General features: G+C 45.3%; 1 protein-coding gene across 2 annotated transcripts in view; it reads right to left on the bottom strand.

The window, feature by feature from the left end:
* The window catches only part of PTDSS1 (phosphatidylserine synthase 1), a 58,730-nt gene that overhangs the window by 31,100 nt on the left and 2,411 nt on the right, over positions 1–25,219 (bottom strand). For both annotated transcript variants that reach the window (XM_034763331.1, XM_034763332.1), the window contains exons 2-4: positions 15,075–15,166; positions 10,446–10,490; positions 3,055–3,179 (exon numbers count right to left, since the gene is read on the bottom strand). In XM_034763331.1, the coding sequence (XP_034619222.1) occupies positions 3,055–3,179; positions 10,446–10,490; positions 15,075–15,166 (262 nt within the window). The remainder of the gene's footprint in view (positions 1–3,054; positions 3,180–10,445; positions 10,491–15,074; positions 15,167–25,219) is intronic.

The following is a 25,219-nucleotide window of genomic DNA, read 5'->3' as shown; positions in this document are numbered from 1 at the left end:
CAGAAATAACAGTAAGGAGAAAGAAATATGAAAAATACACATACAAAACCTCAAGCAATCTGGTCATGGAAAAAAAGGTTATATACAAGTGATCAAGGTTCTCTTGCTTTAATGCTGTCCTTGAAGGTCTGGTTTTCAAGCAACTCAACAGTGGTACATCCTCAGAACAACGCCTGAAGCAGTTCCACAGACAAGCTGCAGATCCAACTCCCACTGACTTCAGCGGAGCCAGGATTTCACCCAAGCTCTCCCCACACAAGGATGGTAAGCGCTGCTCACTGCAACTGCCCTCACATGGGCAGCAGGTATAATAAGCCAGGGCTGTTGCACGATGACACTCCACCCCATGGCCCCACACTCACTCCCCCTTTTCTCCGAAGCTAGGGGGGTTCAGCTCCAGCCAGCGGCCTGGGGGGTCAGGCTGGGGCTCAGGCTGGCCAGTGGCCCAGTGGTCAGGGTGGCCTGCAGCAGCCAGAGCAGCTGGGGTTGGGCCAGGCTCTTCCGGGCACGGGGGAGTGGTGGTGCGGTTCAGGTGCGGCCTTATGCGTAGGGCCCTACCAAATTCACAGTCCATTCTGGTTAATTTCACGGCCGGAGGATTTAAAAATTGGTCAATTTCACAATTTCAGGTGTTTACATCTGAAATTTCACCGTATTGTAAACACAGGGGTCTTGACCCAAAATGGGCTAATTGGCTGGAAGGGGGGATTGCAAAGTTGTTTTAGGGGGGTCTGCAGATTGCCACCTCACTTCTGTGCTCCGGGAGCGCCCCAGCTGGGGGCTCCTGGCTGCTAGTCCATGCCAGAGACAGATTAAGGCAGGGGCCCCCAGCAAAAATGGGTGCCCCACCCCCGGATGAAGCCCCAGGGCAGAAGACCCTATTGGGTCACCCTGAGCAATGGAAGAGCTGCGGGGGAAGAAGCCCTGAGCCCTGTCTGCAGCCGCAACCGAGTCCAGGCTGGAGGGCAGGGGGTGAAAGCCCTGAGCCAGAGCGGCTGAGGGGGAGGGCGGCCCCAAAAAAGCCTGAGCCCAGGCCGGAACAGCTGGGGGGGGGGGGGGGGGCCACAAAGCCCCAAGCCCAGGCCGGGAGGGGCTGGGGGGAGGTGCAGAAGCCCCGAGCCTGGGACAGAGCAGCTGGGGGGTGGGGGGGCACAGAAGCCCCAAGCCCGGGCCGGAGCGGCGTGGGGGCGTAGGGGGGGGAGAGCGTGGAAACCCCAAGCCCAGGCCGGAGCAGTTGTGGGGGCTGGGGAGGGTGCGGAAGCCCCAAGCCCAGGCTGGAGTGGCGGAGGAGACGCAGAAGCCCTGAGCCCAGGCTGGAGCGGCTGGGAAGGCGCGGGGGCAGAAGCAGGGGAGATCAAATTTCATGGACGGTGACATGTTTTTCACACCTATGAAATTGGTAGGGCCCTACTTATGCGGAAGGGACAGGGGCAGGGGGCTAGCCTCCCCAAAGCGGGGGGTTCATGCGCCAACCATGATCACAGGTAAAAGCCACTCTAACAGGGTTGCTGAAAGGGGGGTTATTGCCCTGTCTCCTCCTCTCGCAGGCTAGTGGAGTTGATCGGGCACAGAGAGAAGTGAAAGTATCATCCACTGTAAGGGTGGCAAAGCTGCAGTTGCAGTGCACGTGCCAGGGAGATCCCTCCAGAGGAGTTAGGGGCCCTGGAAGGAAGCCTATTGCAATGTAGTCCCCTCTGCACTCTGTCCAGTGCAAACTATGCATTAAAAGCCACAATCTGGCCCTACATTTTAAAAACCATTACACCATAATTAAAAAATATTTCTGTTCCTAGCAAGTCTCCTAGCTGTAAGGTTTACATTTACTACTACTGGAAAAACCAGTGTAATACCAAAGATAGGATAACATGAGAAAGCTCAGGTCAAGAGCCTATGAAATTACAGAATCTTAATCTAATTATTTAGGTTATTCAGTGCCACATTACAATAATGTAGGGTGCTTTTTTTTTTTTTGGTAAAATGTAAAAGTCCTCTTATTGACAGGCACAGCATTTTGAGCACCAGAGAGAGGGCTCTCATTTTGCCACCAATGCAAACAAAACCATCAGAATATCTACTTAGTTCTTTAATTTCTGACCACAGATGGGCATACATCCTACAGCATACTCTAGACTCTTCCCAGGTCTGGCCACAGAAGACCTGGCAGTATGAACTTCATGGGTTTTGGGGAGAAGGCCAAGGAGGGAGAACACAGTTGCTTTATGCTTTGTTACTTCTTTTCCTGCATACACATATGCAGAAAACAGGGTCCAAATTCAAGCCATAAAGCTATAAAGTTAAATTGAGTTCATCTCCCGGTTTCTATAATGACCCACATGCATATGCAATTTTTTAACTATGTACTCTGTTTTATTTCTTGAACAAAGTGTATTGTTTGCCTGAAGGAGATTGTAAGTTCCTAGATAGGGCAGGGTGCTGCACGTTTGAATATTGTAGACATAATGATAATACGCAAATAAAAAGCATAAGACTTGCAGCAAGATTCCCCAGAAAGAAGTCTAATTATACCTGGAGCTGCAAGTACAGCTCTGACACCCTAGCAGTGGGTGCCACTTGCACCTTCCTTTGTGTCAAGAGGAGACAGGGCCATAACTCTGGATTTAGTTTGTCCACAAATAAGTCATTTATTATAGCTATTTGTAAAGGATATGAGAGAAATTAAGTCTGTGCAAAAGCACAAAAGGAACAAAGTTCCATTGCTTAGTACTGTCAGGAAAAACCCCATATTCCCCATTAAATTTGGTCTGATAGCAATGGTAGACCACCTATTCTGACTTGACTCCAAGCTGCTCAGGTCTGATCCAGATACTACAATGATGGATATCCTTCACCTATCTAGCATCACTTTCATGATTAATATAACCCAGAACCTCAACACAAATATTTCTAACATGAACATGCCCAGTAGATCAGTTTTTACTAATTTGAATCAGAAAGAATAAAAAAAAAAAAATTTAACTGGTTCATTGAAATGTAGAGATCTGACAGTTAATACAAAATAGCTGTAATTTGCGCGAGGATGCTAAGTATACATACCATGATGTCTGCTTCCCTGGTGGCATAACGAAGATTAGGATCTAGCCAATACATCACTGCTTTGACCTGCTCCAAGTTAAGGAAGAGCACGAACACCAGAAACAGGAAATAGAGAACGCTGAGACCTGTCGGAGGTTGAATGTTTATTGAGGAAATTCCATGGGCCAAATAGTCAAAAATTGGTTCCAAAGTGGTGCCCCAAAGCCTGCTTACAGTGGTTAACTGCACACAGAAATGCCAATTTGCACAAATGCAGGTTTTGTTCAGACAATAGCTGCATACAAACATTTTGCAAACACACACCACGTGGCAATCTTTGGGGGGAAAAAACAAAACAAAAAAACCCAGCCTTTTATACCATTGCCTATCGGATATTCTATTACGTAGACTGAGCAAACAGAACCAAAACAAGTCACATCCGAAGAGCAATTTAAACAGAATTTAAGCAGGAGCACAGGGGAAGCTCTAAAAAAGAGACATTGGGACTCAGGGACTGGGCTTTTCCTGTCCCGATTTCATTCTCTCCTGGCCTCACTAACATAGCCTTCTAAACCAATAATTGCACATTAAGGGACAGAGACGCCTGCTTTGAGCTGCTCTGGAAATGCAAATTTAGCTGCAATTTTAGCTTTCCTGGTTAGTAGCTGCTTTGATGTGCTGGAGATTGTCATTAAAAGTTTAATTCCAAAAAAAGGCAAACTTAGAAAATTCAAAAATACAAAACTACATTAAGTTAAGACTGAGCGTACATATCAGTAATTTAAGGTTAAACACACATTACAGGGATGTTTTAATGCTTGATTTTGGGCATAATTACAATTCCAGGAAATTCAATTAAGGTTACACTTAAGAGAAATCTAAACATGTCAACGCAAGAAATGCACAGTTTAAACACTCAAACAACCTTAATTCTGTCCTCTAGCAATACCATGAGGGGGGAAAATATGGGAAAAAAACCATATTTGTCTTTAAAATCAGTTTAATTAAGACAAACACTAATAAGTCTTAATAATAATGAGGTTATTGCATGATGTCACTATCTATTAAGAGTTAAATCCTGTCCAGACGTATGCAGAGAGAATATGAGGGCTAGAGGACTGTGCAGAAAGCTTCCCTCCCCCAGAGGATCTGTACAACATAAAGGTAGGATGGATACCTATCTAGCTACTAGACGAGGTATGGCCTACTGATTAGGAGTTGTGGTGAAATATATGCTTCCCAACTGTGTGCGAGACCAGGGCCAGCGCAACCCATTAGGCGACCTAGGCAGTTGCCTAGGGTGCTACAATTTGGGGGGCGGCGACTGTGACGGTATTTCGGCGGCAGGACCTTCCACCTGCTCTGTGAGGGGCGGCATTTTAGGGCGGGACCTTCTGTCGCCTAGGGTGGCAGAAAAGCTGGCGGTGCTCCTGCATGAGACTTTATCTTGGAGTTGCAGTTAGATGCACCCCTCAGAACCATCCTGCTCTGCATTTACTGAATAGCTGTGACTGACTAGTCATGTCCAGGGAAACACTAGAGCAGGATTTTTCCCTAATTATGCAGGTATACTCTCTCTCTAATAGTACAATAGGCAATTTGGGTGTGTCAACCTTGAGACCATCCTTTTAATTTACAATTACTGTACCCCAAGACTGTACAGCAGAAGGTAGGTTATTAAAGCTTCTCAGTTAGCTGAATTCTCAAACTTGTTATAGCTAATCAGCAGTGACCCTTTAATGTCAACAGATGAGTCATCAGCTACTTTAAGAGGCTAGATATTTTTAGCTACATAAACAATCCCAACAGAGGCATCTTCGATATCTTTTTGAACAGATCTATTCTTCATATCAGACTCAATTCTATAAAAATATTTTCAAAATCTGCTTTATGCCCCATGAACCTCCAAATATTTTGAGGAGAATTTTGCATGTTTTTGCCACGTATTTCAGATAGTTTTAAGAAATAGAATTTCACTGAGTAATTCCTGCAGTGGAGGGAATTTTTCTGCCCTGCTATGTAAGTGAACACTGTGCTGATCAATTTATGTACTCTGGTTAAAAGTTTTGCAATTAGATACCACATTTAGATACCACACTGATGGTCAAAAATACCTACATAGATAAAATTATGCTGGCACACATGGCTCAATGGGACCCAAAAGGTGCTCCCCAATAATGTAAGTGTGAAACATGAGTGACTGTAGCATGGGTTCAACTGCACTCCCAGAAATGATAAAACCCGGGGTGCAAACCCAGGCAAACATACCCTACTCCTGGCCTAGTGCACTGGGGAGGACTGTTGGGTTTGAGAGCAAGACTGCCCTGCATCTATCCCACAGTGGCAGCTCCTGTCCCATGGGTTTGAGCCCAACTGCCTGCTATAGGCATTGCAGCTGGTGTATAGCGTCACAGCACCACTCAGTTCTGTCCTGGCTGCAGATGCTGCAACACCCATGCACCATGTCACAACGCCACTTGATCGAATTTGGTCCAGCAGCCTCTCTGTCACAATGGAGGGGCAGCCAGGGCAACCCCAAGTGATGCTGCGACCCCATGCGCAGGTTGCAATGACTGGAACAGAGAGCAGGGCCCAGCCCCATTGGACAGGAGCCACCCCTGTGGGTGAGCCCAGGGCAGGCCTGCTCTCTAGCCACTTCCCAGCACCCAGGAGTGGCACCAGGGTTCTTGCCACCCTAGGCGGCAGCGCTTCTCCTCTGAGCATTCAGGGGGCCTGGGGTCTTCGGCGGCGGGGGTCCTTCCGCTCCGCGTCTTTGGGGCACTTTGGCGGCGGGTCCCAGAGGGAGTGAAGGACCCGTCGCTGAATTTCCGCCGAAGATCCGGAGCGGAAAGACCCCCCGCTGCCGAATTTCCGCCAAGGGCGGCAAAATGTCGTCCCCCAAATCCTGCCACCCTAGGCAACCGCCTAGGGTCGCCTAGGGGAAGCACCGGCCCTGCCAGCACCCCCCAGGACGGGATTAGGGTTGTGGTGCCTGGGTGGTCAGTGCTCCCTTGGCAGGTCAGTGTAGTGCACCCATTGAATTGGGACGCTACAACCGCCCCGATGTGAAAACAGCAGGAAATTCGTAGTCCACCACAATGGATTGTGAACTTCACATTCTACATACATAAATGTGACATATTACTTAATTAATGGAAAACAGTTTTAAAGATTATGATGAGGCAGCATCCACAGGCAGATTCCAACATTGTAATCTTGTAACTAAATGGGCAACTTTCAAAAGACATGTAACACTTTTGCTACATGTATTACAAAGAGGATGCCCTGTTCTGATTTTTTGTGCTTATTTCTCAGCAAATTAAGATACTTTTAGGAGTAAGCTGTTTAATAAAAATCACAACATTTGAAAACTGCTTTTCTTGAAACACGAAAACATTTCTCTCTCTCTAAGCCCCCATGCTTCCAGAATGAATGTGCAGTGTCTGGGAGAGATCTTAAATGCATCAGCCCTCTCAACAAATGATTCATAAATCTGCAAAGATTTTAAATTCGAGGCTCCTTTCAATGTATATTTATAAAAACCTATTCTCATTTTTTCTGCTTCACTGGAGTGGATCATTTTAAGCAATACTTGAAGCTCTAATTGTAAGACATTTTGGAATACTACAGGTCATCCCTCTATCTGTAGAAACAAAGCAGCATCCCTCCACAGACAGGTTAGAGTACAGGAGCAGTGTCTAATTAAAATATTTGTCAATGAATTAATGAAAAAAAATATACAAAACAGTTTATACCGGGAATAAAACAATTACAGAGACGGCAATTTCCTTAGGGAGGTTATTTAATAGCTTGAAAACGTAATCTAACTCGATCTCCCAGGCTCCTGGCTGCACAGCAATCCCAGAGAGCCTGCATGGATTTCAAGCTCCCGGATCCCTGACAGGGAGATCTATGAAAAGAGGCAGGGAAGTTTTGGAGTGAGTTGAAAGAAGCAATGTAAGAGGCTTCTAGGTTCAGCACATGTGATATCAAGATGGCCATCAATGGAACAGTGGTGGTGACTTGCAATGGATGTACCATGTTTTTGTTCCTGCTTGAAATCCCTTCTGTCTTCATATGCACAAAGTGCGGGTTAGTGGCTGTGCTGGAGGAAAAGATTCTTGCATTGGAGGAGCAAGTAGAGACGTTACTGAGAATCAGAAAAGCTGAGAAGTTCCTAGAGAGCCAGGTTCAGGAAACAGCAGTACCCCAGATTCAAGGAAGAACGGAGCTGGCCACAAATGAATCAGAGAGAGAGGGAGTCAGAGAGGAGGCCTGGCAGTTTGTAACCACCACAGGCAAGAGGTCACAGTGGCATTCTACATGGCTGGAGACAGATGAGGACGGGCAGGCTGTGGCCACCAAAGAGAAGATGACTGTCAGGGATTCCATACATCTAGAAATTTCAAATCAGTACCAGATCCTCAATGTGGAAACTTTGGAAGACACCTTTCAAGATCCAGCAGGTCCAAGGGAAGGGAGACATGTAAGGGACACACATGTGGATAGCCTAACATGTAAGAAAATCAAGCTTGCCCGCAAAGAGTTCTCCAATCATCTAAGGAAGACAGACGATCCTTGTTGGAGATTTAATCCTCAGAAGAATTGAAAGAACATTCTGCAAGGGACAAGCAGACAACAGGATAGCGTGCTGCCTTCCCAGAGCCAAGACTGAATAGGTTTCTGAAGTCGACAGGTGAGGAGACGTTGGTGATGGTTCAGATCGGCACTAATGGAACTGCATTGCAGGATATTTCACAGATATTAGATGACTTCAGGGAACTCAGAAATGCGCTGAAGAAGAATGTCCAAGCAATCTTCTCTGAGATTCTTCTTGTTCCATGAGCTACATAATTCTGCAGCACTTCAATTTGAGTGATATATGTAGGAGATCTCATCCTGCCAATACTAAAACATTTTGGAATTTCTAAACATTATGGATGACAATTTTCTACACAAAAAGTGTTGCAGCCAACATGGGGGAATTCTTTATTAAACCTTGTCCTAACAGATAAAGGGAAACTGACTACAGAAGTAGAAATTAACAGTATCTTAGGTACAAGTGATCATGACTCGATCAAATCTATAGTGTTCAAGCTGAATAAAGTCCAGATCGGTAATATTGGTGTTTTAATAGGGCCAATTTCACAAAGCTAAAAACAATTATGAGCCAAATCAGCTGGGAGGAAGAATTTAATCAGAAAAGAGTGAATCATAATTGGGATTAATTTCAGAACATCTTACTAGATGCCCAAAAAGCTGTAGACCCACAGCTGAGGAAGAAGGCCGTACTGGTAAAAAAATGATCTGGTTTAGAGAGGAAGTGAAGGCAGCTATAAATATATAACAAATGGAAGAAGGGGAAGCTGATAGTAATAAATATAAATCAGAAGTTAGGAACTGTAGAAAATTGATAAGGGAAGCAAGGGAGCGCAGGGAGAAATATATGGTCAGTACACTTAAGGACAATAATGATTTTTTAAAATGTATCAGGAATAAAAAGAATCTTGACAATAATATTCATCCACTAATAGATAGAAATGGTAGACTTATCAATAGTAATGCAAAAAGGCAGAAGTGTTCAATAAATATTTCTGTTGTGTAATTGGGGAAAACAAATGATATAGTCTCATCATATGGTGGCTTTCCATTCTATTAGTACCTCTGGAGGATGTTAAACAGAAGCAATAAAAGTTAGATATTTTAAGATCAGCAGGTTCAAATAACTTGCATTCAAGAGTTTTAAAAGAGCTGCTGAGTTGTTCGCTGGACCATTAATGTTGATTTTCAATAAGTCTTGAAGCACTGGAAAAGTTACAAAAGACGGGAAGAAAGCTAAGGTTGTGCCAATTTTTTAAAAGGGTTAACGGGATGACTCACATAATTATAGGCCTGTCAGCCTGACTTCAATCCCTTTCAAGATAATGGAGCAGCTGATATGGGACTCAATTAATAAAGAATTAGGAGGGTAATGTAATTAATGTTTATGGAAAACAGATCGTATCAAACAAACTTGGTATCTTTTTTTTAATGAGATTACAAGTTAGGTTGATAAAGGTAATAGTGTTGACATAATATACTTAAGACTTCTCTAAGGCTTTTGATTTGGTACCATGCAACATTTTGATTAAGAAACTAGAAAGATATAAAATTAACATGGCACACGTTACATGGATTAAAAACTTGCTAATTGATAGATCTCAAAGCATAACTGTAAACGCGGAATTGTCATTGAGCAGGTCTGTTTCCATCATGGTGCCGCAGGGACTGGTTCTTTGCCCTAAGGTATTTATCATTTTATAAATCACCTGGAAGAAAACTTAAAATCATCACTGACAAAGGTGGCAGATGACACAAAAATAGGGGGAGTGGTAAACAATGAAGAGGACAGGTCATTGATTCAGAGTGATCTGGATTGCCTGATAAACTGGGCGCAAGCAAGCAATATGCATTTTAATACAGCTAAATGTAATTGTGTACATTTGGAACAAAGAATGTAGGCCAGACTTATAGGATGGGGGACTCTATCTAGGAAAGCAGTGACTAAAACAAGATTTGAGGGTCATGGTAGACAATGAACTGAACATGAGCTCCCAGTGTGATGCTGTGGCCAAGACAACTAATGTGATCCTGGGATGCATAAACAGAGTAATCTTGAATACTAGCAGAGAGGTAAAAATAATCTCTGTATTTGGCATCGGTGCAACTACTGCTGGAATACTGTGTCCAGGTCTGGTGCCCATAATTCCAGAAGGATGTTGATCAATTGGAGAGGGTTCAGAGAAGAGCCATGAGTCTGAGTAAAGAATTAGAAAACCTGCCTTATAATGACAGACTCAAGGAGCTCAATCTATTTAGCTTATGGTTAAGGGGCAACTTGATTACAGTGTGTACATACCTATGTGGGGAACAAATATTTAATAATGGGCCCTTTAATCTAGCAAAGAAAGTCATAACATGACCCAGCGGCTGGAAGTTGAAGTTAGACAAATTCAGACTGGAAACAAGGGGTAAATTTCTAAAAGTGAGGGTAATTAACCATTGCAACAATTTACCAAGGGTCATGGTGGATTGGCCATCACTGACAATTTGGATATTAGATGTTTTTCTAAAAGATATGCTCTAGGAATTATTTTGGGAAAGTTCTATATTTATACAGGAATCTCAGTCTAGATGATCACAATGTAAGGTCCTGGAATATACGAACCCTGGCATGGCAGAGCTCTCCGGGAGCTGCGGATCATACAAGCATTGGATCTATGGGCCCATGGCAGACAGCATGGAAGGGCCCATACATGCGATTTGGTGCAAGTTAATCGAACCCTATTCATTTTCTTGAAAAATCTCAGGTTCAACCAACCAGCATTTTCTGATGAAACTAGATAAGATAAAAATAAAGATTTAAAACTTACCAAAAACCATCCGCCATATCGCTGGATGTGGGCGAGTAAAAGGCCCTGTGGAGAGAAATGTTTGTTAGATGACAATGAATTGATTACAAAGAGTAAAACTACAGCATATTATTTTTAAGACTTGGTTCAGGGGGATAGCAGCAAAAGTTAACATGCAAAGATCAGTTTTCCTTCAAGCTTTACGATGTACTTGGTTTGGCTTAGAGCCTCTGCTGTATTTAAGTAAAACAAGTTCATTAGGAATTGATTCTAGGATTTGAAGGTTTTTTGATCATTACTGGGACATGGAAGAAATATGCAACTACTTTTCATTGGCATTCTTTCCCCAGCGGTAAGAAGATGGTATGTGTTTTAGATGCATGTATGCTGAGGTGCCAGCTGCTGGTATTTCTAACAGGTTGATCTCTTGAATTGTTTTCTAGATTACATCTGTTTTGTGGTTTTTTACAGTTGCAGGCATGTTTCATTTTGGGAATGAAAAAGTAATCAAGTACAAGTTTCTGCAGGTTAGCAATGAAATTGGGGACACTGACTCCCAAAAACATTATCAGGCAGGCCACCTAAAACTTCTAATGGATTTAATATCAGATATCGCAAAGAATATCAGGCATCTTACACACAGGGGTTGGATTTGTGTGAAAAAATCAGCTCTTCTGTCTACAAAATTGAAATTGATACCTTTAAAGACACCATTAAGATCAAACACAAATCCTGATTAAACACACAGCTCAAAAGGGTTTAACTTCAAGATATTTTCTCAAGAGCCTGGATTCCTGAGGATGAGTGTCCTCTTATTACAGCTTCTGTTTTAGCTGTATTTATTTTGCCAGAGATTAGATTGACTTCCTTTGTTAAATTAAAAAGGCCAAACTAGTGCAAAAAGAGAAGTGGAGATAAGGGCCACCTTTGTCTGGTAGAGCTGAAAAGTTTCTAAATATAATCCATTCTTCTAGACTGCAGGAAGAGGCTGAAAACATAGATCTTTAATACACATTATGAATTGCTCTTTGAATCCCATATGCAAATAGCTACACCTATTTCACCCTGCAAGGTTTTTTTTCCTAAATCCATAATTGAACGACAGTCACATGCAGATCTTGTGGTTTGGGTCATAACATTATGCAACCTCCTTCGCATATCCAAATTTGTTCTTCCCTATAGGAAATCGGTTTGGTCTGCGTGTGATACATAATTCATTTATGGGGGTAGGGAGATTAGTGATTACCTTGATGAGATTTTATAGAACGTAGCTATGGGACAGGCACACTGGGTTAAACCCTTGCCTTCTTTTGTCAACAGCATGATAGTGGTTGATGTTAATTTGGAAGAACTTATTTTGAAATTACGATTTGTGTGAGTAATCCCTGAATTTGTAAGGAGTTATTTATTTGATCCACAAAGATTTTGGAAAAAATCTACCCAAAACCAATTATGGGCCATGAATCCGAGTTTTCTAAGAGAGTTAATAAAGTTAACAGTCATTTAATCTCCACCTTCCTAGCACCCTAATCTTTCTGTTATCTAAGCATATTTAAAAATACTTAATGTATTTATTGAAAAATTATGGATGGAACTAAGACTATAACTCCCATCAGAAACTCACATCAACAACTTTAAAAAAAATGTGCTAGTTCAAAAAGAATTATTATGGGGAAATTCTATGGGATGTGTTATACAGGAGGTCAGACTAGATGCTCACAGTGGTCTCTTTTTGCCTTGGAATTTATGAAGCTGGATTTTGATAGGCTTTTACATCTGATGAGAGGAGACATGATCTCTAATTTATCCCCTCTGCCCCCTCAGATACTCTTGTGTGATCCTTCAAGATTGAAGTATCAGAGGGGTAGCCGTGTTAGTCTGAATCTGTAAAAAGCAACAGAGGGTCCTGTGGCACCTTAGAGACTAACAGAAGTACTGGGAGCATAAGCTTTCGTGGGTAAGAACCTCACTTCTTCAGATGCAAGTAATGGAAATCTCCAGAGGCAGGTATATATCAGTGTGGAGATAACGAGGTTAGTTCAATCAGGGAGGGTGAGGTGCTCTGCTAGCAGTTGAGGTGTGAACACCAAGGGAGGAGAAATGGTGTTCACACCTCAACTGCTAGCAGAGCACCTCACCCTCCCTGATTGAACTAACCTCGTTATCTCCACACTGATATATACCTGCCTCTGGAGATTTCCATTACTTGCATCTGAAGAAGTGAGGTTCTTACCCACGAAAGCTTATGCTCCCAGTACTTCTGTTAGTCTCTAAGGTGCCACAGGACCCTCTGTTGCTTTTTTCAAGATTGAAGAATCATTTGCTGTTGAAGACAGAGCTGATCACCAGGAGTTTACACAAGCTCTCTTTCGTGCCAGAACAGCCTCATCTAGAATGCACTAATTCATATTGTGCCAATGTGCACTCCAAAATAAAACTTTCATGGCATATATGGGTAATATAACCAGGAATTCAGTTTCTTGCACATAAAACTCTTAATCATAAGACAAAGCTCTAGTGAGTCCTTTTAAAATGTTCCCCTCTAAAGCTGCAAATCTGTCCCGATTGAAACTATTGCTGAACAGAGGCAGCATGGGAATATCTGAAATGGGGGGAAGCAAAACTGACCAACAAATGTATGGTCATAGCCAGTCTACAGCAGCAAACAAAGATCACAATATATGTAACTCAAAACAGGATAACACTTCTCCTGAAGGGTCTCCAGGGTAACTAAAGCGTTATTCTTTTCAACTCCCATCATTAGTAGAACACGGCAATACAAATATTTTGATTTACTTCACAACCACACTCACAATCACTGAAAAATTCTTTCAAGTTTCATTTTCTTAGAGGGTGGAGAGGAAGTAGAGCAACTCTACCGTTGTACATCCGTAACAATAAAGGTTAGATTTAGGTTCTAGTCCTGGCTCTGCAACTAGTCTTTTATATGACCTTCAGCAAGTCACTTTCCCTCCTGGAGCCTCAGTTTTCCCATCTATAAAGTGTGGATAATGATACTGACCTCCCCTTTGCAAAGCACTTTGAGATTTACTGATGTAAAGCACTGTAGAAGAGCCAGGTATTATTATTATTATTCAGAGATTAAATCCCCAAATATGCTGAAAAAGCTGACATTTCCATTTTCAAGGGACTATGGCTCTCTAGCAACACCATGCAAAAGATAAATAACCTGTATTTTGTTGGTATTTCAGCTCAATGCTATTACAACTAATTTATACAGTTGCTTAATTTAATTCAATGTAAAGACAGTGAATAAAATCTATCTAAAAAAAAAAAAACAGTTACTAACCTTTTGTAACTGTTGTGCTTTGAGATGTGTTGCTCATGTCCATTCCATGTTAGGTGAGTGTGCTCGCCACATGCATCGGTGCCAGAAGTTTTTCCTCAGTGGTATCCGTAGGGTACCAAGTCTGGTGCCCTCTGGAGTGACGCACATATGTGCCTCCACCATCCCTCAGGTCCTTCTTGCCGGAACTCCGAAAGTGGAGAAGGAGGGTGGGTCATGGAATGGACATGAGCAACACATCTTGAAGAACAACAATTACTAAAAGTTAGTAACCATTTTTTCTTCTTCAAGTGATTGCTCATGTCCATTCCATGTTAGGTGACTCCCAAGCAGTGCCATCGGAGGTAGGTAAGAGTTCATGGACGTGTTGATTGCAGCAAAGCTCTGCCAAATCCAGCATCATCTCTGGCTTCCTGGGTGATGGCTTAATGAGTGGTAAACATGTGTACTGAAGACCACTTCGCAGCGCTACAGCCCGCGCTAACTCGTAACAAGTGCGGATGCAGTGGTGATCCAGTTTGAAATCCTTTGAGAGGACACTGGAAGGCTCTTCATTCTGTCAGCAGTCGCAACAAAGAGTTGAGTTGATCTGCGGGAGGGATTGTTGCGCTCCAAATAGAAAGCTATGGTGTGCCTGACGTCTAGAGCATGCAGGCATCTCTCACTGGTCTTGTGAAGTTTCAGATAGAACACAGGAAGGACGATATCCTGGTTGATTAGAGGAGCGTGCAAAGTCTAATGTCTCTCCCTCTCTTGGTCCAGAGCTTGAATCCCTTACAAATGCGGCACTTTTTGTGGATATGGGACTCACCCAGACACTTCAAACAGCTTAGGTGTGGATCGCTAATTGGCATTGGCTCCTTAAAGCGATCACATGACTTAAAGCCCGGGGAACAAAGCATGCCCCATCCCTGGTCTAAGTCCCTCAGGGGACTATTCGTTAAGGTCTACTAGCTATTAAGCACTGTTAAGAACTGTAAACTAACTACTAACTAACAATTATTTATACAAAAGTTCAAAGAACCACTGAATAGAAACCGCTTGCTAGAACAAGGGGAGCGTTCCAGCACCGACATTGGCGATAAGAAGGAACTGGAGGGGGAGGCTTATACCAGAGCAAATGCATGCCGCTCCAGAGGGCACCAGAACCGGTCCCCAATGGATACCACTGAGGAAAAACTTCCGGCACTGGTGCATGTGGTGAGCACACTCACCTAACATGGAATGGACATGAGCAATCACTTGAAGAAGAAGCAAGCAATCCTTTCCAGCTCAGAAAGTAAATGGCAACAAGTGAAAAGAAATATGCATATGAAATAAAGATAAAGCATCAATATACTTACCATTTGGAAAAGCTAGAACACTAATGATTAGAAAGAAGAAAACCACAGAGAGGATACCCTTCCAAATATTATCTTCTGGGATAGAATCATTCCTGAAAAGACAGACATCATCAAGTTAGTAACATGACTTTTTTGAAGATAATGACAAAAGGCATTCTAGATACCAGGTTAATGAAATACATTTGGAAATAAGCTTTGAAAATCAATGGCGGTTCACAACCAATAAGAGATGCTAACTTAGTAATGGTTTCACTTGACACCCTTAGGCCTTGTCTACACTACGAGAGTAGTTCGATTTTACTTAAATCGAATATTTGGAATCGATATTGCAAAGTCGAACGTGTGTGTCCACACTAAGGACAGTAATTCGACTTTGTGAGTCCACACTAACGGGGAAAGCGTCGACATTGGAAGCGGTGCACTGTGGGTAGCTATCCCATAGTTCCCGGAGTCCCCGCCGCCCATTGGAATTCTGGGTGGAGCCGCAAATGCCTTCTGGGTAAAAAAAAAAGGGGCCAGGGTGCTTTTGGGTAACTGTCGTCATCCGTCCATCACTCCCGCCCTCCCTCCCTCCCTGAAAGCGCCGGCGGGAAATCATTTCGCGCACTTTTCCAGTCATTGACAGCGCGGACGCCACAGCACTGTGAGCATGGAGCCCGCTGCAACCATCGCTGCAGTTGTGGCCGCTCTCAACGCCTCGCAGCTTATCATACAGGTTGCCCTGAGGCAGATGCAGAAAGTCAGGCGAGGAGGCTACGTCAACGCGGTGATGGCCTGAAGTCTGAGAGTAGCACAGACCTCTCAGAAAGCAGGGGACCCAGCGCCGAGGACATCACGGTGGCAATGGGTCATGTTGATGCTGTGAAACGGCGATTCTGGGCACGGGAAACAAGCACTGAGTGGTGGGACCGCATAGTGCTGCAGGTCTGGGATGAATCACAGTGGCTGCGAAACTTCCGCATGCGGAAGGGAACTTTCCTTGAACTTTGTGAGTTGCTGTCCCCTGCCCTGAAGCGCAATGACACCCGGATGCGAGCAGCCCTGACTGTCCAGAAGCGAGTGGCCATAGCCCTCTGGAAGCTTGCAACGCCTGACAGCTACCGGTCAGTCGCGAGCCAGTTTGGGGTGGGCAAATCTACCGTGGGGGTTGTTGTGATGCAAGTAGCCAAGGCAATCGTTGATGTACTGCTGCCAAAGGTAGTGACCCTGGGAAACTTGGAGGCGATCATAGATGGCTTTGCAGCGATGGGATTCCCAAACTGCGGTGGGGCCATAGATGGAACTCACATCCCTATCCTGGCACCGGACCACCAGGCCAGCCAGTACATTAACAGAAAGGGCTACTTTTCCATGGTGCTGCAAGCACTGGTGGACCACAGGGGACATTTTACCAACATCAATGTCGGATGGCCGGGCAAGGTTCATGACGCTCGTGTTTTCAGGAACTCTGGTCTGTTTAGACGGCTGCAGCAAGGTATTTACTTCCCGGACCACAAAATAACTGTTGGGGATGTGGAGATGCCTATAGTGATCCTCGGGGACCCAGCCTACCCGCTAATGCCCTGGCTCATGAAGCCCTATACAGGTGCCCTGGACACTGAAAAAGAACTCTTCAACTACCGGCTGAGCAAGTGCAGAATGGTGGTGGAGTGTGCTTTTGGACGTCTCAAGGGGAGATGGAGAAGCTTGCTGACTCGCTGTGATCTCAGCGAAACCAATATCCCCATTGTTATAGCAGCTTGCTGTGTGCTCCACAATCTCTGTGAGAGCAAGGGGGAGACCTTTATGGCTGGGTGGGAGGTTGAGGAAATTAGCCTGGCTGCTGATTACTCACAGCCAGACAGCCGGGCGATTAGAAGAGACCAGCGGGAAGCGCTGTGCATCCGGGAGGCTTTGAAAGCAAAGTTCCTGAGTGAGCAGGGTAACCTGTGACTTTCTAATTTTGTGTACAGAGAAGCCTTCACCCCACTTCCAACACACGTTTCAAAATAAAAATAGTTCTACTTTGTTAAAGCACACCGTTTTCTTTAATACTGTTTTCGCGGGAATTTTTTAAAACTGGGACGCAGACTGTGGTGCGGAGCGGGTGTAGTGTAGTCGCGCGAATGCAGCTTCTAAACTCAAGGACTGACAGGCTCCGCTGCGGTGGGATGGTTCTTTCAACGGAGCCTGTCACCCCTCCTGATACGGACTGTGTGTATGGGGGGTCTATGTGAGTTTGTGGCAGGGGGGGGACGGTTACAGATCCCCTGCTGTGTGGCTCTGTGATCCTGCCTAAGGACCGCCGCTTAAGATCTCTAACTGCCCTCCCCTGACACAAAGTCACAGAGCAACCCACCCCCCACCACATAACATGAAAAGAACCTCCCAGACTAACCAGGGTAAGTAGTCACTGCATCACTGCACTATGTATGTGCCCTGCTGCTGTGCCTGCCCCCGACTATGTACCCTGCCAAAGGTGACTGTCCTGTCCAATTACCAACCCCCTTTCCCCCCCCCCCCTCCAAAAGAACATGATGGAAACAGTAGTTAACAGAAACATATTTTTTATTATCAACTACACATGGGACTGGGAAGTGAAACTTGGACGGGGGCTTGTGTCAGGCGGGAAGGAAAGAACTTGTCAAACTTTGGGGAATGAGAGCCTTCTGCTGCTCGAGCTCTCTGCAGGGGTGGAGTGAGAGTTAGCAGGGACTCTGCCGCCTCTCCTTCTGTGCACTTTGGGTGAAGGGAGTATGGGACTTGGTGGCGGGGGAGGGCGGTTAGAGATGGACTGCAGCGGGGCTCTGTCCTCCTGCCTCCGTTCCTGCAGAACATCCACAAGGCGCCGGAGCGTGTCCGTTTGCTCCCTCAGTAGTCCAAGCAGGGTTTGAGTCGCCTGCTGGTCTTCCTGACGCCACCTCTCCTCCCGATCCATGTTGGCTTGGTGCATTTGGGACAAGTTCTCCCGCCACTGGGTCTGCTGTGCTGCCTGGGCTCGGGAGCAGGCTATAAGCTCTGAGAACATGTCCTCCCGTGTCCTCTTCTTCTTATGCCTAATCCTCCCTAGCCTCTGGGAGTGTGATGACAGGCTAGGTTGTGAGACAGTCGCAGATGGGGCTGTGGGAATGGGAAAAAGGGAGTGAATTCCTCAGAAAGATAAATGTAGTTGTGAACAAAGAACATAGTCTTTCTCTGTGAACAGGATCATGCACAGCACCTATCACATGCGCACTCAGCACAAGGTCGAATTCTCGGCCTTCGCATTCAGTGTCTGGGGTTTTGCAGAGCACTTTTGAGAACCCTGTCAGGACAACGGAATTGCTCTTGCACGCAGACATGGTAAGCCGTAGATTCGTGGCAGCTTAAAACTTTAATATTAGCAATGGCCTCATTTCACATTGAAATCAATGTCGGTCCCTGCTGCCAGCAATCCGGCAAGCAGGAAGTCTGCTCCTGTCCCACACCCTCGCGGCTGTCCCCGGGAACGATCCCTTTCGGCTGACCCTCTCCCGCCTCCACCGCGTGGCTGCAAACCAGCGGTTACAGTTCTGTAAAGGAACGGTAAAGCAGTCCCAACACTAACATTCCCCTACCTCATTCAAAGCAGGTCATCATGAGCGACATCACCCTCATGAGGATCTCTGAGAGCGACAGACAGAGAATGCTCCGGGAAAGCCTTCAAAGACCAGGGCCGTATGCCGCCATGCTGTGCCAAGCAATGATTCCGGAGTACTTGCTAGTCTCGTGGCGCGGCAACGTGTCCTACTACGGAGGACCCAATAAGGCCGCTCTCCCCAAGAACCTAATGCAGCGGATTTCAAATTACCTGCAGGAGAGCTTCCTTGAGATGTCCCAGGAGGATTTCTGCTCCATCCCCGGACATATAGACCGCATCTTACTGTAGCTGCAGTAGCAGGGACTAAACAGTAGAGCGGCTTGGGCAGGACAATCATGCAAAACCGGACATTGCTAGATTTTTTTCAAATAGTTGCACTGCCCATGACTGAACCGTTAAGTTAATCAAACTAATCATGAGAAACCCATTTTTTAAATTGTTAATAATCATGTTCTGTTACAAATAAATGTTTAGATGTTTACAACACTTACTGGATGATCCTTCACCAGATTCTGTGTCCGGGGTAACGGCTGGGGAGGGTTGGTAGGGGATCTCTGTAAGGGTGATGAAGAGATCCTGGCTGTCGGGGAAATCAGCGTTGTGAGCGCTGTCGACTGCCTCGTCCTCCTCATCTCCTTCCTCATCTTCCCCGTCCGCTAACATGTCCGAGGATCCGGCCGTGGACACTATCCCATCCTCAGAGTCCACAGTCAGTGGTGGGGTAGTGGTGGTGGCCGCACCGAGGATGGAATGCAGTGCCTCGTAGAAACGGGATGTCTGGGGATGGGATCCGGAGCGTCCGTTTGCCTCTTTGGTCTTCTGGTAGCCTTGCCTCAGCTCCTTGATTTTCACGCGGCACTGCGTTACATCCCGGCTGTATCCTCTCTCTGCCATGTCTTTAGAGATCTTCTCATAGATCTTTGCATTCCGTCTTTTGGATCGCAGCTCGGAAAGCACGGACTCATCGCCCCACACAGCGATGAGATCCAAGACTTCCCGATCAGTCCATGCTGGGGCCCTCTTTCTATTCTGAGATTGCACTGCCATCAGTGCTGGAGAGCTCTGCATCGTTGCCAGTGCTGCTGAGCTCGCCACGATGTCCAGACAGGAAATGAGATTCAAACTGGCCAGACAGGAAAAGGAATTCAAATTCAAATTTTCCCGGGGCTTTTCCTGTGTGGCAGTTCAGAACATCCGAGCTCTTACTGCTGTCCAGAGCGTCAACAGAGTGGTGCACTGTGGGATAGCTCCTGGAGCTATTAGCGTCGATTTCCATCCACACCTAGCCTAATTCGACATGGCCATGTCGAATTTAGCGCTACTCCCCTCGTCGGGGAGGAGTACAGAAGTCGAATTAAAGAGACCTCTATGTCGAACTAAATACCTTCGCGGTGTGGACGGGTGCAGGGTTAATTCGATGTAACGGCGCTAACTTCGACATAAACGCCTAGTGTAGACCAGGCCTTACACATCCATTTATACAAGAACAAAGCTAAACGTAAAATCAATATACACAGACCAGGAGCACAGCTTCTAGCCATTGTCAGAACTGACTGCAAAGTTAAAATAATAAGATTTAAATTATTCCTCTTCTTTTGGAGAAAGGTTGTTGTTATATTATAGCCAAATGATAGACGTAAGCATCCAGTGTGAATATCTTGACAGGAAATCCTGGCAAGCCTGATTTAGCTGTTTTTCCTTCTCAGATAGCTAAGAGTACCATCTAGTTTACATGGGAGATCCACCCATTTCAGAATCGATCTGGCTTTTGCAAACAAATTCTCTCTTCTTCAGTCAGTTCTAGGACCCTTAAATAACAAAATCAGTGAGTGTAACCATTAATTATTAGTAACTCAAATACAAGCATAGTTGATATAGCATGTCTTAAATATTACTATTAAGATTAAAATCTTATTGCTTATAACTAAATATTTTAATGTACTCATCATGAACTTATCTAGATACCAACATACAATGCACAGAAATATATTCCATTATTTCTTCCTTTCCTTTTAGTGTCAAATTTTCTTTCTAGTTTTACAATGGACTAAGCTGTGCATAGTGAAGTAAGGGTATCTTATTTCAGGATGGTTCAAAAATGAATCTGCAGCAGCAGAATTTGCCCCACAATAATTGCCAGGATGGGATCAGTAAGGAAATAGTACTGTATGTTAGAGTTTGCACTAACATTTAGCTTCAGATGCAGGATTATAAATGTGGGCAGAGCTGCCCCGGGGGGGCGGGAGGGGGAGGAGATGGAGCCCGGGGTGGAAGTGACGGATTCGTCTCTTCTGGGACGGACTGTGCCAGCCAATTGCACCAGCTCACAGGGCCCCCCAAAGCGCGGGGCCTGGAGCGGTCGCCCCGATTCGCCCTACCCAAGGGGCGGCTCTGAATGTGTGACATATAATTTTCCCCTCTTCCAAAGTGCTGCATAATCTCCTATTTAGATTGTAAGCTCTTTGGGGCAGGAACAGCTTTGTTTGTTTTGTGTTTGTACAGCCCTTAGCATATTAGGGTCCTGGTCTATGACAACGGTTCCTAAGTATTATGGTAATACAAATAAAAAATAATAATACATTACACCACAACGGAGTGCCATGGCAGCCTTTCTGACCGTGAAACTTCTAAGCCCTGGATAGGTCAGGTCTGCCATGGGAAGGCTGCTGCCATGCGAAGCTCCCACACGGCACATGAACAGGGACCTACCAAATTCATGACTGTGAAAAACACGTCACGGACCGTGAAATCAGATCTCCCCCATGAAATCTAGCTATTGGAGGGCCAGGGCTGGGGACGCCCCAGCCGGGGGCTCCTACTGTTCACCAGGCTCCAGCTGCTGGGGTGGGGTGGGGTGGGACAGGACTTCCTCTTTCCCTGCACAGCTGCTCTCAGGGGGAGATCAGACCCATCTCTGGGTACCTCCCCTAGCTGCAGGAAGCTAATGGCTGCTACTAGCTCTGAAGACTCCCAGCAGCACAGGGGAGATCAGACCCACCTCAACCTCCGGGAATCTCCCCCAGCTGCAGGAAGCTCCACAGCTGCTGCCTTCAGAGCCCAAAACTGAGGGTGGCAATCCCACGACCCCCTACATCAGCTTTGCAACCCCACTACCACTCCCTTTCGGGTCAGGAACCATGTGGTAACACCACCCTGAAATTTCAGATGTAAACATCTGAAAATGTGAAATTGACCAATTTAAAAACCCTCTGGCCCTGAAATTGATCAAACTGGACCATGAATTTGGCAGGGTCCTACATATGACTAAAGCTCTCACCAACAGTTGAGAGCTTTACTCATATTTAATAAAAGGTATTTCCTCACAAACCTCTAAAGCACCTCATGGCAGTGACCTTTTTCTAATCTTCCCCCTGTTCCATCCAGATTTACTAGTGTCCGTTTCCTGCTTGTAGTGCCACCCATGCATGTCTTAGAGTCATTCCATGACTAGCTTAAAAACAGGAATTCTGTCCTAGCACTGGGCTCCCTGTGCTCCTCCAGGAGTTCTGCCTTGATCAGAGCTGCTGCCCTGTCTTCTCCCGCCGACCCACAGATTCACAATGGCTCAGCATACAGAGGTAGTATTCCTCTGCTACAAATTCACGTAGCAGTGTACATTCATTATTTTCACTTAGTAATGCCTGGTAGAATGTTTTCCATAAAAATGAAAGCTACTGAATGATTTAATAATCAAGTAAAATCACTGCATAATTCAGTGCAACCTAGCCACATATGTTAGAGAAGGATGGACTAAGTCACTTAAGTTAAACCTAATGTGGCAGCAAATATATTTGGCTTTGTACAGATCAAGATTTCTGAGCCTTGTAGAGCTTTTTTTTTTTTTTTTGGTCACTACATGAACAGATCAGATCCCCCGCCCCGCCCCCCAAGACCCTGACTATTGTGTTAATCTAACATCTTTCTCTCTGTACATCCTCTTTACTTACTGCTTACTAGATATTCAAAGCCTTAATTAAGAAAGCCAAAAGTTACTGCTTTAGTTAGTTCATTTTGGGATTAATACAGTGACACTTTTTAAAAGGATGTTTATCCTGTCTTCTTGCCAGAGGTAGGTAAGAAAAAATGTGAGTCACGGCTTAGTTACTGCTTCTAAGCTAGAAGATAGACTACAGTGTTTGTTTGGAAGAGGTGTTGCTGGGAATCCCGAGAGGAAGGTGCAGACACAGGGAAACAAAATGACTGTCACAACAAACCATAATTAAGAAAATGTACTCTTGAGGGGCTGTGCCAAAAAAATAAAAATTCTGCACACAATATTTTAAAATTCTGAAAATTTTATTTTTGATAAATAAACGTGGAGGCTCCAGCATGGTAGTGAGGAGCACAGGCCACTGGCTGCATGGAGGTGGGAGATCACCCTAAAGCCCCCACATCCGAGCACACGGACTCGGTGGTTGCACTGTGTCAGGAGCAAGGGCCGGGCCTGCCCAGAAACACCCTGTGGCCCTGCCCCTCCGTGCCAGGCATACCAGGTGGGGGCAAGCACGCTCAGCCCAGCAGGATCCAAGTGTGAAGGGCCTTTGTGTGGGGGGACAGGGTTCTGTGTGGGGCAATCTGGGTGTGGGGGATCTGGATGAACAGGGGCTCACTGGGGGGGTTATGGGTACAGGGGCAATGGGACTCTGCAGGGGGGTCCAGGTGAAGGTGGTTGGGGCTCAGCGGGGAGTGGGGGGCTGGATGCAGGTGGCTTGGTGGGGGGGAGGGGTGTCTAGGTGTTGAGGGAGTGGGGCTTGGTCGGTGAGGGTTCAGGTCCAGCTGGCTGGGGCTCAGTGGGGTGGGGGTCTGGGTGCAACTTAACCCTATACAAAACCAAATCAGAAACCAAGAGGTAGGATAGCCCAGACATGTTGGTTTAATCAGCACTGTTCCAGTGTTTTGAAGGGATGGGAATGCACAGTCCTGCATTCTATTCCTGCTTTAATAAAACACAGCCTGTCACCTCCATTAAAATGCTGCTGTGTGGGCTTCACAAAGGAGTGCCCACCACAGCCATCCCTCAGTTGCCATTTCCCCCTTGTTGATTGCCTCTCAGCTAAATGAAAGCCATATCCTCCTCCCCAGAGGAGGAAAGGGAAACAGTGGGGCACAGTCAATAGGAATCCCAGCTATAGCAACAGATTTGGAGCTGGGAAGCCAGAGACCAGCTTATCCAATAGGAAAAACAAGGCAGGTGCAGCAGTTGCCCTGAATATTTAGGTGACAGATACATTAGACAAGCCTAAGATAGGCAAATTAGGCAATTGAACACACATTCAAATTTACTTTGTTGGCTTTTCCACATGGAAGCAACCCCTCTTTGAAGTCTAGCTCCACACCAGTCTGCCAACTTCAGGACTGTGACCTCTGTCTCCTGAGGTCCTAATGAAGAACCACTACCAGGTTCCCAAAACTAAGGATGGATCTAGCTGCTGCATCCAACAGAAGAGCTTTTCCCAGGTTCATCTGAGATCCTTACATTTCTGGCATAGAAGGAACTGAGGACGAGACAAGAAAGAGGCTTTCCAGGGCTGAGTTAGCCCATCCTTGTCTGATGTTCCTTAAAAATAAACTTGTACTAATAATTATACCACTAAGTGTATAAGACAACATGCCTGAATTTTGGGTTACCTGCCTGCATTGCACATGTGAATTTCTCATGGGTGGGTAATAACTGACTGCAGAAGGAAAGCAGCGGTGAGTCATTTATGTTTAGGTCTAAGAAAACTGGGACACTCTGAAGGGATATTCCAAAGGGGCAGAGGAGTGATTGGGACTGGATGGCCCAAGCATGGGAAATGAGAACATGGTGGGTAGAGGCTCAAACATCATGATGAGGAAAACAGGAAAGACAGACAGTGGGGAATGTAACTGGAAACACATGATGATATACTCTTTTCTTCTCTATGCCTATTCAAACAGCTAGGTACATGTGTTGGGTATTGCCCCAGCAATGGAAGAAGAGGTGGTATGTTCGTATTACTCAGATTGAGGAAGTTTTCATGGCAGTTGGTAGTGACAAGTAAGGAGAAAATGAAGGAAAACATGAGAGCTGTCATCCCCCATCCTTTGAGAAAAAAGAGAGAGAGAAACAAGGACAGATGAAGAGATGTCAACAGGTAGTTGAAATGAACTGGAAATTAAAGGGAGCAGAAGAAAAAAAAAGACAAAAAAAGAAAAAGAAAACCGACAAATCTATCCAAAAGCAAGTATCTGAGCATCTAGTTAATGCTCTGTGTCTTGAGGACAGTAGACCTGAACTGCAGCCCAACCCACCCTTTATTTGGTAAAACATAAGGACTAAGCATTTCTTTTTTCCTCCTGGGTGAATCATCAGTCCCAAGGACCCAGTCTTTCAAGATACGCTCAGCATCTCACGGCATTGTGCCCTAAAAGAATAACCAGTTGGTTTTGTCCAAGGATAGATTTAGGCAATGATAGCAGATATGGAACTATTTATGCAAGAGAATATGGAGATACAGGGTCATAGCCAAGATTTAAAAAAGGGGTCTCTGGGCCATCCTACCCAAGTTACAAATGACAGTAAATG

The sequence above is a fragment of the Trachemys scripta genome, chromosome 2 (assembly GCF_013100865.1).
Source record: "Trachemys scripta elegans isolate TJP31775 chromosome 2, CAS_Tse_1.0, whole genome shotgun sequence".
Lineage (NCBI taxonomy): Eukaryota > Metazoa > Chordata > Testudines > Emydidae > Trachemys > Trachemys scripta.
Note: the sequence above shows the minus strand (reverse complement) of the source record. Positions and strands in the feature narration are given on the sequence as shown.